At 38.3% G+C, this 12,715-nt stretch overlaps 1 protein-coding gene across 1 annotated transcript in view; it reads right to left on the bottom strand.

Annotated features, from left to right (window-relative positions):
• The window catches only part of WDR49 (WD repeat domain 49), a 149,305-nt gene that overhangs the window by 26,342 nt on the left and 110,248 nt on the right, over positions 1-12,715 (bottom strand). The window contains 5 exon segments of the mRNA XM_059919965.1: positions 1,754-1,932; positions 5,829-6,026; positions 6,800-6,987; positions 8,975-9,139; positions 10,791-10,889. Coding sequence (XP_059775948.1) covers positions 1,754-1,932; positions 5,829-6,026; positions 6,800-6,987; positions 8,975-9,139; positions 10,791-10,889 — 829 coding nt within the window.

Genomic DNA, 12,715 nt, shown 5'->3' on the forward strand with positions numbered 1-12,715 from the left:
TACAATTGAGTTGGGTGGCTGGGTGGGGCCATTTTATCATACAGCAAGTCTTTCCATTCTCAGCACTCTATTCTTGTACAGGGTCGGTCATGCCGTATTTCTAAATTGAAAGATTCTTCTGCCTGAAAGTAAAATGCCACTTGACATTTCAGCAAGCCATAATTCAAGGAAATAGAAGAACAAATACCAAAAGGTAATTTAGTGTAACAGGATGTTTAAAAGGGAATTTTTTTTTCTCTCCTACCTCGTCATCAGAGGTCCAAAAAGTCTGAAAGCAAAATAATTAATTAATTAAGAGGTAAAAAGTATTCCCACATTCCAAACTGAGGTGCTAGATCGATTCCTTGCGCAGGTCCACTTTGTCAAGGAGGTAGCATCTTGTGACACTCAGGCCAGCCACCCCTCTAGGACAGAAACAGACTAAGGATGCAGCAATCCTAAGAGAGGACTGCACTGGAGAGAGTCGTAGGTGTGCACTGAGAACCACTCCCACAGGAGAGGAGGAATGCTTCCCCCTCAGTTCTAGCTCCTGTTCACATAAACCAGGCAAAGAGTTTAACACATGCCCCGTGGGGTAACCATTAGAGGGACACAGTGAACCAGTGACTCGTTAATATCTGCAAAAGTCTACTGTGGTTGAAAGTACCCCGGTGAGCAGGGGGAGAAGGGGTAGCTGTGGAGCAGTTTGTGTGGCAAGGATGTGCGAGCTTCCTATTGGTCAAGCAGAAGTTAACCCAAGAGAAGCTGTGCAAGAGGCGAGGCTGCCAGTGTGAGGGGACTGGAACAGAAAAACCCCAACTGGTGGGTTTGAGCCCCAAGAGTTTAGCCAAAGAGTGCATTAATTTGGAAAGGTGCAATGCAGAGGTCTCTGCGTGGTGTCATCAGAGAACCCTCAACTGTACTCCCTTAATGTAAACTATGGACTTTAGTTAATAATAAAGTATCAATATTGGTTCATCAATAACAAATGTACCACACTAATGTTTGACACTGTGTGGGATGGGCGTGGGGTATGTAGGAATTCTTTGTGCTTTCTAGGCAATTTTTCTGTAGACCTTAAAAAAAGTAATATAGGCACATGGTAATAAAAATGCCAATTGTATCAAAGAAAATACAAGGAACAAAATTGTTTTCTCAAAAGATTGTTTAATATGAAAGGTGAAATTATGAGAGCATGAGTTAGCAAGAATATAGGAAACAAAAGAAACAATTAAAACTGCCTGGCATTAGAGTTAGAGGAATGTAAGAATGGGACCCATCAGAGTGGCATGAAAAGAAGAAATGGTTGAACAACAGGAAGGAAAGGCTAGAAGTCATAAAAGGAGAGTGATATCCAATAGTCAAAGTCAAGCTCTTTGAACTTCTGACATATAAACCTCTGTGTGCCTTAGCAAAACCAGGAGTAAAATCTGACATACATTCGAAGATGGACAGGTAACTAGCTAGGTAGATACATACATACACATATACACACATATATTGCTTTTGAAGAAAGGGGTTAATTTCCAAAATTAGGTTGATGATGGAGTAGAAACAAAAGACTAGAAGACGCAGAATAGAAGTCAAGCATTCAACAGAGACAAGAAGTAAGAATCAGATATCGCCCTGAGAACATACGTTCTCCCCTTGCTACACACACACACCTAACAATAACCTAAATGTTAGCAAAATCTTGAGGTAGTCATTGAACATTCCACAAAGCACAGAAGGAATCTGGGGCCAATTTCACTCTTTACAGGTAAGATGTACTTACTTGTATGTTGACTCTTTGTTTTTCTTATCAAGTAGCGAATGCTTTGATGGGTCTAACCATGATTCCTCCTTATAAAGCAAAGGAATTTCCTTTATGCTTTTCTCTTGAATCTTATCTGCCATTAAATTAGTATTGCTTTTAGGAAGGGAAAAACAGTTCTCAAGTTGCCAATGCTTTGCCTGAAAAAACAGAGATTTACTTTTATAAAATGTATTTTCCTTGAACATTTATATGTGTCTAACATGTGCTAGATTATTAATTGAAGTCCTGGGGACACCAGAAATGAAGATGATATGGTTCCCGAACTCAAGGAGCTTACAGTCTTCTAAGGGAGATGGGACATATACATGTAACTTTAATAAAGTTAGAAAGTGATGTATCATAAGAAACAAACAGATATTTTCTGAGGAGATAATAATGAACTGCAAAAAAAGAAATTAACATTCCCACTTTAAAATCCTGTATAGCAAGATGTATATTAACTAGAAAGAAAAACAAAGCTTTTGTTGAAGAACTGTCGGAATTTTTCATACTACTACTTTCTTTGCATCTTCCCCTCCCAAAATCTCAAAAGCCAGTCCAATTACTGAGTACTTTTTCCTAGAAAAATATATGTGTTACATGATAGTTTTCACAGATCTGGGCCACAGCTCTTAATGTGTATCCATCTAGTGAGAGCTCCCCATTGACAATTTATGTTTTAAATACAGAAGCAATTTCCTTGTCTTCTATTTGTTCACAGTGTATCCACAGGAATGCAGCAGGGAACACAGGTTGTGTGATATGAGGGAACATTAGGGATCCCCAGCATATCTGACTGGCCTACGAATGATCAACCTTTGTCAGAGGATTTACAAAGTAAAATGCCTACAGGGGTCAGGAAGGCAGCGTCAATGAATGAATCAAGTCTCATATAAGATGATAAATAACAAATGAAAGTCAGTCTCAGTGTTCATAGGCAAAAGGGAAAGAAAGGTGGCATTACACCGACTTAGAGGGAACCCATTTTCCATAAAGGGGGCCATAGCTACTCTCAGGGAATGACATGTTCTTTTCCAAGAGAAGCAAGAAATTTGGATCTTATATGAAACCTCTTAATGTTTAAACGTGGGCAACTAAATCAAATTTTAAACACTGGGTGAATAGGCTCAATCAAAGTCACTGGCCATCAAAGCAATCAGCTGAGGAGGGGTGCTAGTACACACTCTGCCCAACACAACAGCGGTTAGTGCTGAGATGGACACTGAAGAAGCACAAGCATCATCTAATTTCTTTTTATACCACAGTCATCTGACAGTTTCCTGGGATAAATGCATCTCCACAGATAAACCATCCCTACCCCTATCTCTCCAACTCTAGAAATAGACATAGCACACCACATACTTTTAAAAATCTAACTTGAAAACCAACCTCAGATCAATAGCTATGTTATAAAACTGATTCACAGTTATTTTTTTAAAAAAACTTCTTTTTTGAAATATACTGAATCACACTGCACTAAATTTTGAATACTTTAATCAGACTGAATGTGATTGGAAAATGAAGCCTTAGTGTAGGAAATTGAAATATATGACTGCTTTTCCTTTTGTTTTTTTAACTGCTAGAACAGAATTAATTCCACGAAAAGACAAATGCAACATTCAAATGTAGGTCAAAAGTCACTACACTGTACAAATCAAACTGGTTCAGGAAAAATTGCTCTGATCCTAGCTATATTTAAGAATTGAGTCTCTTCTTATCTCTGTATTTCCGTGTGTCTCCCATATCTTTCTGTTCTTTCTGTGAAAGGGTGTCTCTTCTCACACTATGAGAAGGACATTCACTGTTGCTTCTTTCCAGTATCTGCTAATTTTCTCTCTTTCTTCCTCCCCTCCTCTCCATTGCCCTCCCCTCCCACTGCCTCCCGTGGCCCTTGGAACTAGCAGCACCCATATCCAAGACAGCTTGACAAAAGCGGGTTCTTAAAAAAAATTTAAAGCTCAAGCAGAAGGGACTAGAAAACCCAGCTGTCCCCCGCTTTGCCCGCCTTTATTTTCTAAAACTACCCAGCTCTGGTGGCTCTTTTCCTATCTCGAACAGAAGGGAAAAAAACCAAACTATTTTCACGCAAGCTATCTGAGGCTGAGTCCTTTGAAATACAAAAGTAGAGATGTGGATGGACCTAGAGACTGTCATACAGAGTGAAGTAAGTCAGAAAGGGAAAAACAAATATCGTATATTAACGCATATACGTGGAACCTAGAAAAATGGGACAGAAGAACCAGTGTGCAGGGCAGAAATAGAGACACAGCTGTAGAGAACAAACGTATGGACACCAAGGGGGGAAAGCACAGGGGCGGGGGGCGGTGATGGGATGAATTGGGAGATTTTGATTGATATATATACACTAATATATATAAAATGGATAACTAAAAAGAACATGCTGTATAAAAAAAAATAAAATTCAAAAAAAAAAAGACTTTACAAAATAACTAAGGAAAACTATCAAGGGTATAAAATGAACAGTTTTACTAGCACATATTTCTTAATTAAAATAAAATTGCAGTACAGATTGTGTTTGGTGGACACAGTTTATATGGCACCCATACCTAGAACAGCCCTATTTCTTGCTTCAGCGCCATCTAAAGGACTTATACTCCAGATAACACCCGCTTGAAGACACTCTTTTTTTCTGCACCTCATCTCACCAGAGCCCATGTGGCATGGCCATATAACAATGTCAGCATTGCATTAACTTCTCCAACTGCCAGAAGCAGCTGTTCAGCTCCTTTCATGTTCAGAATGCCAGCTTTGCCCCACGCTGTCTCATCACACCTGCCCACACACTGATTTGAGTTCCCACCCAGACACTCTTTTTCCTGAGAAAAGTCTAGCACTTGCCTTATTTACAGAGCAGAAGAGGCTGTACAGCTCTTGGAGACTTCCGCATTACCCAGCCCAAAACGGTCCACCTGCCCAATTTACCATCATTTTCTGATTTACCATCACCCTCCATGTCCTAAAGGGCTGTACAGAATTCTGTCAGCACAGGTTGATATCCTCAAGCCGACCTCACAAAGGGAGCAACGACAGACTTTGTCTTCCAGCATGAAGAGAATCACCATACTCAGGGCATGAGAGTGGCACCTGAGGCTGCTGAATAGGGCCAAGTCAACCGGCCAGATGGAAACTGAGGTTCCAGGGTATGCTCACACCACCATGTCTGAACAGTGCTGGTTGAAACAGATCGGGCTGATATTTTGTCCCCCAAAGTACAAAGGGAACAGGAGCTGAGTTCCCATGAAAATAAACGGAAAAAAGAAAAGAAATGTGAGACAATTAATATTTTCTTTCTTCTATTTTTTTATAAGCAGGTATAAATCAGAGCTTAGTTTCATGGGAGGAAGGGGTTAAAAGCATGAGCTCTGAGATGAGCCAGCTTGAGTCAAACGCCAAACTCTACCACTTATTAGCTTCTGTGAGCCCAGGCAATTTATTCAAACTCTCTGTGCCTCTGTTTCCTCATCTATAAAATGGGAATAATGAGCATTCCTCCCTCATGGGATGGGCAATTGTGAAGATTACATGAAATTATTCATGTAGAGACCTTAGAACAGGAGAAACTCAGCAAACATTAGCAATTGTTATTTAGGCAGGAATAAATCAGACAATGAACAGAAAAGTTTGTTTTTTTTCTAAAATTTTCTATATTTGATTATTACCTGATTATTACTTGGCTGTCATAGTCATCTATCTGTTTAATAGTAATGCAGTAAATTTATCCACATTGTAGTATGTTTCTACTAAATTTTGAAATTGAAGGGATCCACTTATTTTGGAGGAGAAATTTTTCTCAGAAATCCTGGTACATTTTGAGCTGCGTAGAGTCCCCAAACTTTTCATGTCTCCAGTGTCCACCACTTGATGGAACTGCCTTGGTTAATAAGGGAGGCCTGGAGCTACAGTTCCAGAAATGGAAGTCAGTTCTTTCATGACTAATGAACTTTAATGGCCGATGAGATTCAAATGGAAATCAGGCCTAGCTCATAATAAATGTCAAGTAAATATTAGAATAATAAAAAAATGATATTTCTACCTGACCAAAGGTCTGGACAGGAGCACCACAGACATCAGTCACACAAATGCTGCGGTCTGCAGAGGCAGAGAGAACCAATTAGCGGCCGCCCGGCTCACACATCTCTAAGGAACTTATCCAGTCTTCATGAGGTCGGAACGATCTTATCAGAGTTGGGGCCTCTGTGAGTTTGTTCTTACTGGAATTAAGACAGTACTCCTGAATGAACAGAAATGCCAGAATTCTAAAATGTCCAAATATTAAATGATTGCAGTGATGGAACACTTTTTTTTAAAGTCTGATACGGAAATTGAAAAAGGTACATTTGGGAACAGCAATCTGTGATACAAATGCAAAAGAACAGCTCATGATAACAGAGGTTAGGAAAATGGTATTAACATTCAAAAAAAGGTTTCTAACTGATTTAACTAACTTGAGAAGTGGAAAGAAAGAAAGGAGGGGAAGGGGGAGGATGGAAAGAAAAAAAATCAACAGTAAAATCAGCTATTTGATGAAATTGATGAACTTTATCATGTATATAGGTCATCACATATTATACTATTTTATAGTATTATTAGAAAATTGAGCAAGTAATCAGTGACACAAAAATCCCAAACTAACTCAGGATGGCAATAATGTTAGATGAAAGGCCAGGACTCTATTAAATTATGTTTACGGTCTCATTTCAAATAAGGCATATCTTAACTGTTTATTCTCAAACAATGCGTGGTACATTACTGACAACACTGCATTCCTAAATTGGGGGATTGACTTGACGATATATTAACAGAGGATTTTCAATATTGAGAAAAATCTGTTTTTCCCCATGAATTATTTTAAAAAAGTCTGATCAATACATATGTTTTCTTTAAAATACTCAGATTGATTGTGTCTTCCTTTATCTAGAAAACAGACAAGACCTGATTCATAGTTATCTGCAACAAAAGGCAATCAAAAATAATAAAGATAATGTTAGAATTTTTTCAATGTACCTCTGTATTCCAGATTTTCAAACACCCCTCAAGATCTCCTGCGGCGAGGTATCAATTTGACTTATCAGTAGACACAATAATGGAACCAACAACATTATGAGCCAAAAATTCAGCCAGAAGGTGCTTCTTAAATGTATCCCAGAACCTGACATACCCAGATCCTCCACATGACACCAGGTTGGCTCCCCCTAATATGTAAGAGAACCCCTAATTAGGAAACTACAAACACAAGAAACATCTTCCTCACTGGTTTGCCCTGTAGGAAGCATATGGATGTTGGAGAGGTGAGTAGCCCCAAAATCAACTACGAGCACTCTGATTCTCTCAAATATAAACTGGAAAAAGCCCTATGATACCTTCACTGGTTTTTGTTGAATATTAAATGAGATAGGATGTGTAAGATGTTCCATTAAATCTAGTTACCACTACTTCATTCATTATTTTGATATTATTTGGGTTTTCAATTTTGATAGAAGTAATCTGTTACTTCAAAAATACTAATTTCAACATTATGATAATATTCCAGTTATCCAAACACATCCAAATAGATCCAATATATCCAAATATATCCAATATTCCAAACACATCTTTCTTAATTACCCATTGGACACGTATACCAAAGAAGTAAAATTCCTCTTGCACAGAGCTGGATGCATACACGTAGTTATAGCAGCATAGCTATTGATTCCTCTATGTAGCTGTATGCTTTGAATTCTACTTATGAGCTTGTTTTTTAATCTTTCATCAAGAATTCATTGTAAGTCCTTATGGAACACTTTCTTGGTTCATAGGCCTAGAACTAACTTTTTCATTTTCCATTTTTATATGCTTGTAGAAGCACTTTACCTAAATTATTCTTCTGTGGCAAAGTTCCTATTATTATTTGATAAATCTGTAGAAGACTTCCAATTTGCTTCACAAGTGTGCTGCCTATTAACAATCATATCTGTTCAAGGTAGAAATAATGGTATGTAGCCGCTTCAGTGGAAACAATTTGGGAATACTGATAACAGTAAGAAGAATTAGTGTTGAGAGCAATTTCAGGATAATAGTTCATTTTGTAAGTATAAGTGCGTCCTGGAAAATAGAGAGTTTTAGAATCTAACTGTTTCAAGGTCTATTCTAAATATTTCACAATGGTTCTAAAACTCTATAAGGGTATACCATTATTGACTTTTAATGCAGAAAAATTATATAAGAAAATCATGCAGATTTTCCATCTGCAAACTGAATATGAGAAAGTGAATGTGGAAAACATGGTTCAGATATGTTTCTTTTTTCAATCATATAACATATATATGTCTAGATTCCTAATGTTAAGGAAAAATATTTCTAAAATTAAAAAATTACTTTTTTAGGTGAAAGGTCAAAACTATGCATTGTTCTCAGGAGCAGATTTTTACTTTGGGAGCATGTAGGCTGCATCAACACCACACTAACACAGCCAATGAAGACAAAGGGGAAATTAACCAAATAGTTATTTAATCTATTATAATATCAAATAACTATGGTAAATCATATGTTAGCATACATCTTAGAAGAAGCTCTAACCAGAACTCTGACTTATTCTGGAAAGGATTCGTAGTTGGTAAAGACACCCAAGGCATTACCCATAGCCCACCACCAAAAAAATTAAGACAAAGAGCAGGCAGCTCTCTTGATCAGCAGTTAGCAGCAGCTATTTCAAATTTTGCTATTGCCCCCAATCTCCAAGTTTCTCACTATTTTCTCACAGCCCATTTTGATAATAAGTGCCAGTGTGGTCATCTCAAGACTCAACCCTTCTACCCCATGTAGACCTAAGCTTTGGCTCATATATTTGGAACATGTTTCTTGCTGTGCCCTCTACCCTACCAAATCTCTACGCCACGGCTACAACACCAATTCTGATTGTTGCCCAGAGTTTTTCTCACTCTGATCCTGACATACGCAGCACTGTATAAATTGCTTGTGGGGTCTGGTCTAGCTCCTGCTCCCGGACCCATCCTCCTGAATCCTAACCTCGTCTGCCATGGCCTGTGGCTTCCTGTGACCTGGTGCTGGATGTTCGCTAGACGCAGTCGAACTCTACAAGACCTAGATCGGATTAGATTGAACTTTCTTTATTGTTCCCTGCTCCAACACTTTACAATATATCAAAGCAGTCTACAGTCAAAATATAAATATATATTTTACCTGTGGCTGCAATGCTTTTTCTTGCTTCAAGGAAGCAAAGCCTCATAACAGCATTATTGCACTCAGTGTCGGTCTCAAAGGAACAGGCTCCCAGAGTAGCCTGGTCAGCCGTGGGGTGGGTGGGGCAGCTCTTCGCAGCACCAGGAAGCTTTTGAGGCTCTATATCTGAGATGGAGAGAAGCCAGGTGTCTTAATGAACAGATATATGCTTTTCAAACAAAACACTTATGAAAAACAATAGGCTCACCCCCATCACAGCCTCCGAAGACTCCAGCAAATCTCACAACAGGTTTTCAGTCAACATCCACGGAGCCTTCGCTGTTCACTTCCTCAACCCCAACTTCAAGGATTGCTTGATTCCATTTTTATTTCTCATACTCCATACAAGCTTACTGTGTTTTCCCTTGATGTGAATTAATAGGGACTTCATTTTATAGTCCCTGCTAACACCTTAGAGATACTGATACGTTCAAGACAAATGTGATTTTAATATCATGGCATTTTCAACTTATTAATCATTAATAATAAGCTTGCAAATAATTTAATGAACATGAGATACGACTATGTAATGTATTTCAATGATCATTCTTAAGCAATATTATTTTAGTGAGTTACCCTGGAAAGGATATTCCTAATGGTGCTTCAATTATCTAATGATATCATCTCCAAGCCACACTAATAAAAACTGGGGATATTCATCTCAGAATCTATAAATAGTCCGCACACAGTTATGAAAAACCTATACAGAGGTGTCTTCAAAATTTCAAAGCAAGAAATCTATAGCAGTGCCTCTTGTGTCTTTTATAAATTTGACATTATCTGCTTTTCTTTCCTATCTGTCTGGCTGTTTTTAATCATAGCCACAATTAGGTTCGCTATCAGAACAAGACTGTGCTCTCCTGAGGACTAAGGCAGACAAAGAGGCAGAATTCCACCCTCTCCATGGAGGGTTCAGATGAACCCTCATGATTAGCTCTTTGTACATAAAGCAGGTCAGAGTTTTGTGCCTGCAGCCAAGTAAACTCTAAATCTCTTAAGTTAGTCATCTTCCTCCTAAAAAATTACTCCCTTAGCTTTTCACACATACACACAAAAGCTGTATCTGATGACCAGTCCTTTCATAAGGTCTAACTCAGCCTCTGTGAGTTTATCCAGTTAAGACAACAGAAACTCACTGGGCCATGAGGAATGACATATCCATTACCCAAATAAATTAGTCTAAGGAAAAACCTTTAGTATCTAAAGAAACTAAAATAAAATGTGAAAGGCAATTGTCAAGACATTTTGCTTAAGTATAAAATATTCATCTGCTATGCTAAACTCCCATAAAATACAATTTACTCCCATCTCATGCTCCTCACAGGTTTCTAAAGCAAGAAATAATTTAAGATTTCCAGGTGGTGTAATATTTAATACAAGCTCTAGATTGAGCCTGAGCAGCCTATCAAGTGAACACGAGTTCCCATTTTCCTACCCAGGAGTGCCCAAGGTTCAGCCAAAGGCAATCTGGTGAGGTTTATTGGCAAAAAATAAACTAGATACAAATGAGAGGCCTGCTCCCTGCTGTCAGTAATTCAGAAACGCTGATGTAGCATAAAGAGAAGGAACGGCAAGCCATGGAGAATTTGCTAAGCCAAGTAAATCTCAAGGTTCTTTTTAGTCACTTTGACGAGACAACGATATCACTAATCCCTTGTGCTTATAGCCAATCATCTATAATTTAGGAGCAAGCTGCAGCAGGTCCATGAACAAACAACAAACAGCTTACTGTGGCTGAACTCAGCCACATTATTTTAGTTGCAAACTTAACGCTCACCCGATTTTGATTTTAGCAGCCGCTGATAAGCAGGGTGAAGGACATAGTGAGCATTTTCTGTGCTATTGTTCCACAGAACAGTTTCTCCATCATAACTCCCTATTATGAGCCAAGACAGAGAACAGAAATTGCCAGAAAGTTAGACAGAAAATATGAACAACAGCAATTAGAAGAAATCATTATCGAAATAACTTACACGGAATCTGGCACTTCGTAAGTTCTCACTATGTATTTGGAGATATGAATGAATAGTAATTACTAGTGTTTTTATTACACTTTAGAACTTAGAAGCTTCATGAAATATCTGTTCAGTAAGTGTGATAGAAATTATTGTTATATCTTTTTCATTTTATAGTAATAAAGCAGTCAGAATAAAAGCTTTGTAATGAAACAGCTTGAGTCTGAGTCCTGGTTCTACCACCTACTAGCTGTGTAACCTTGGGCAAGTTATTTAACTTTACTTGATGCCACAAGTTCCTCACCTATAAAACTTGGTTAATAATTTTATTTTTTTCATAGGGCTGCTGTGAAGAATGAAAAGCACTTAGTGCCTAGCATATTACAAATACTGAAAAAGTGTTAATAATTTTTATCATATTTGTTTATTACTGAGTGAGGGCAAACCAATTAAGTCCTCCTGGGTTTCTGTTTCCTACATTCTTCATGTGTATGTGTGTGTGTGCGTGTGTGTTCTTTTTTTTTAATTGAAGTCTAGTTGATGTGTGTGTGTTCTTTCAATTCCTTCTCTTTTATGTCCTTTATTGACTGTTGCTTTCTCCAATCTTAAAACTTTCCCTACACAAAGTCCTTCCCTACTGCTCATTACAGAAAACATAGAAAAGCCCAAATAGCGAGGCTAAGTCTGACCAAGCCTGTCCTGGGAGGAGCAGTGCATGCCCAGACCACTGCTCGCAGCAGCCCAGTGAGGAAAGCTCCCTAGTGAGCAGAGTGCCAACATCAAGTGGAGAGCAGAAGACAAGAGCTGAGTGGGCTGTACTGATGGTGTCTTTCTTGGGATTTGGAGAGAGAAGAGAGTAATACATGCTGAACTCTGCATTGTCCTGGAGAGGGCAGCCCCGTGTAACTCACGAACTGCCCGAGGATGATGGGTTTCCATGGATTAGCTGTCCGTGGGAGTAGACTTCCAGCAGCTACATAGCAAATTCAACTGCAGAGTTGGCCCCCCAGAAGATAATCAGGCAAGTTCTGAAAACAATGAAACTTTAAGTGTAGATAGAGCAGGAAACCTTGTATTGTAACACTTCATAGATATCCAAGCTCTTTTCCTGTAATTTTTCATTCCTCTTAATTGATGACATTTTTGGTTCTATAAAAAAAAATTAGTCTGTCAAAATACAGACTTGATAATTTCATGGTGCAATCTGTCTTTATAAATTGGTTTCTTTGGCTGGAAATGATTCAGCAATTTCTGATCCTCTTTAATATGTCACGTCAAAGTATGCCTGTAGATCTTTTCAAGAGCTTGGATTTATAGACATTTCATGAGACCAGTCTTTAACCAATGTTATTTAGACTAAATTGTGCCAAAGGGTTAATGTGTTCCCATTATAAAATATCTGAGTGCCACGGAAGTGTGATTTGTACCCAACAGCCCTAATGCTGCTCCTCAAAAAAGGACAATGAAAATAAAAGCTTGTATTTACTGATGAGCTTATTGTGAGCGCTGGGTTAAACCCTTACACAGATTATCTTGTGCAATCTTCACTATAAACCAAGATACTGATATATTATTATTAATCAGAAAAAATTATAATTTAGAGTTTAAATAACTTGCTCAATATGAGGTAGTGGCAAGTGGTGGAACCAGGATCTGAAGCCAGGTAGCCAAGCTCAGGAGCTGATGGTCATAACCATTATCACCCAGCCCTAGAAATAAGGACCAAGAGTATCTCTAAGGGCAAGGA

The sequence above is a fragment of the Balaenoptera ricei genome, chromosome 4 (assembly GCF_028023285.1).
Source record: "Balaenoptera ricei isolate mBalRic1 chromosome 4, mBalRic1.hap2, whole genome shotgun sequence".
Classification (NCBI taxonomy): domain Eukaryota; kingdom Metazoa; phylum Chordata; class Mammalia; order Artiodactyla; family Balaenopteridae; genus Balaenoptera; species Balaenoptera ricei.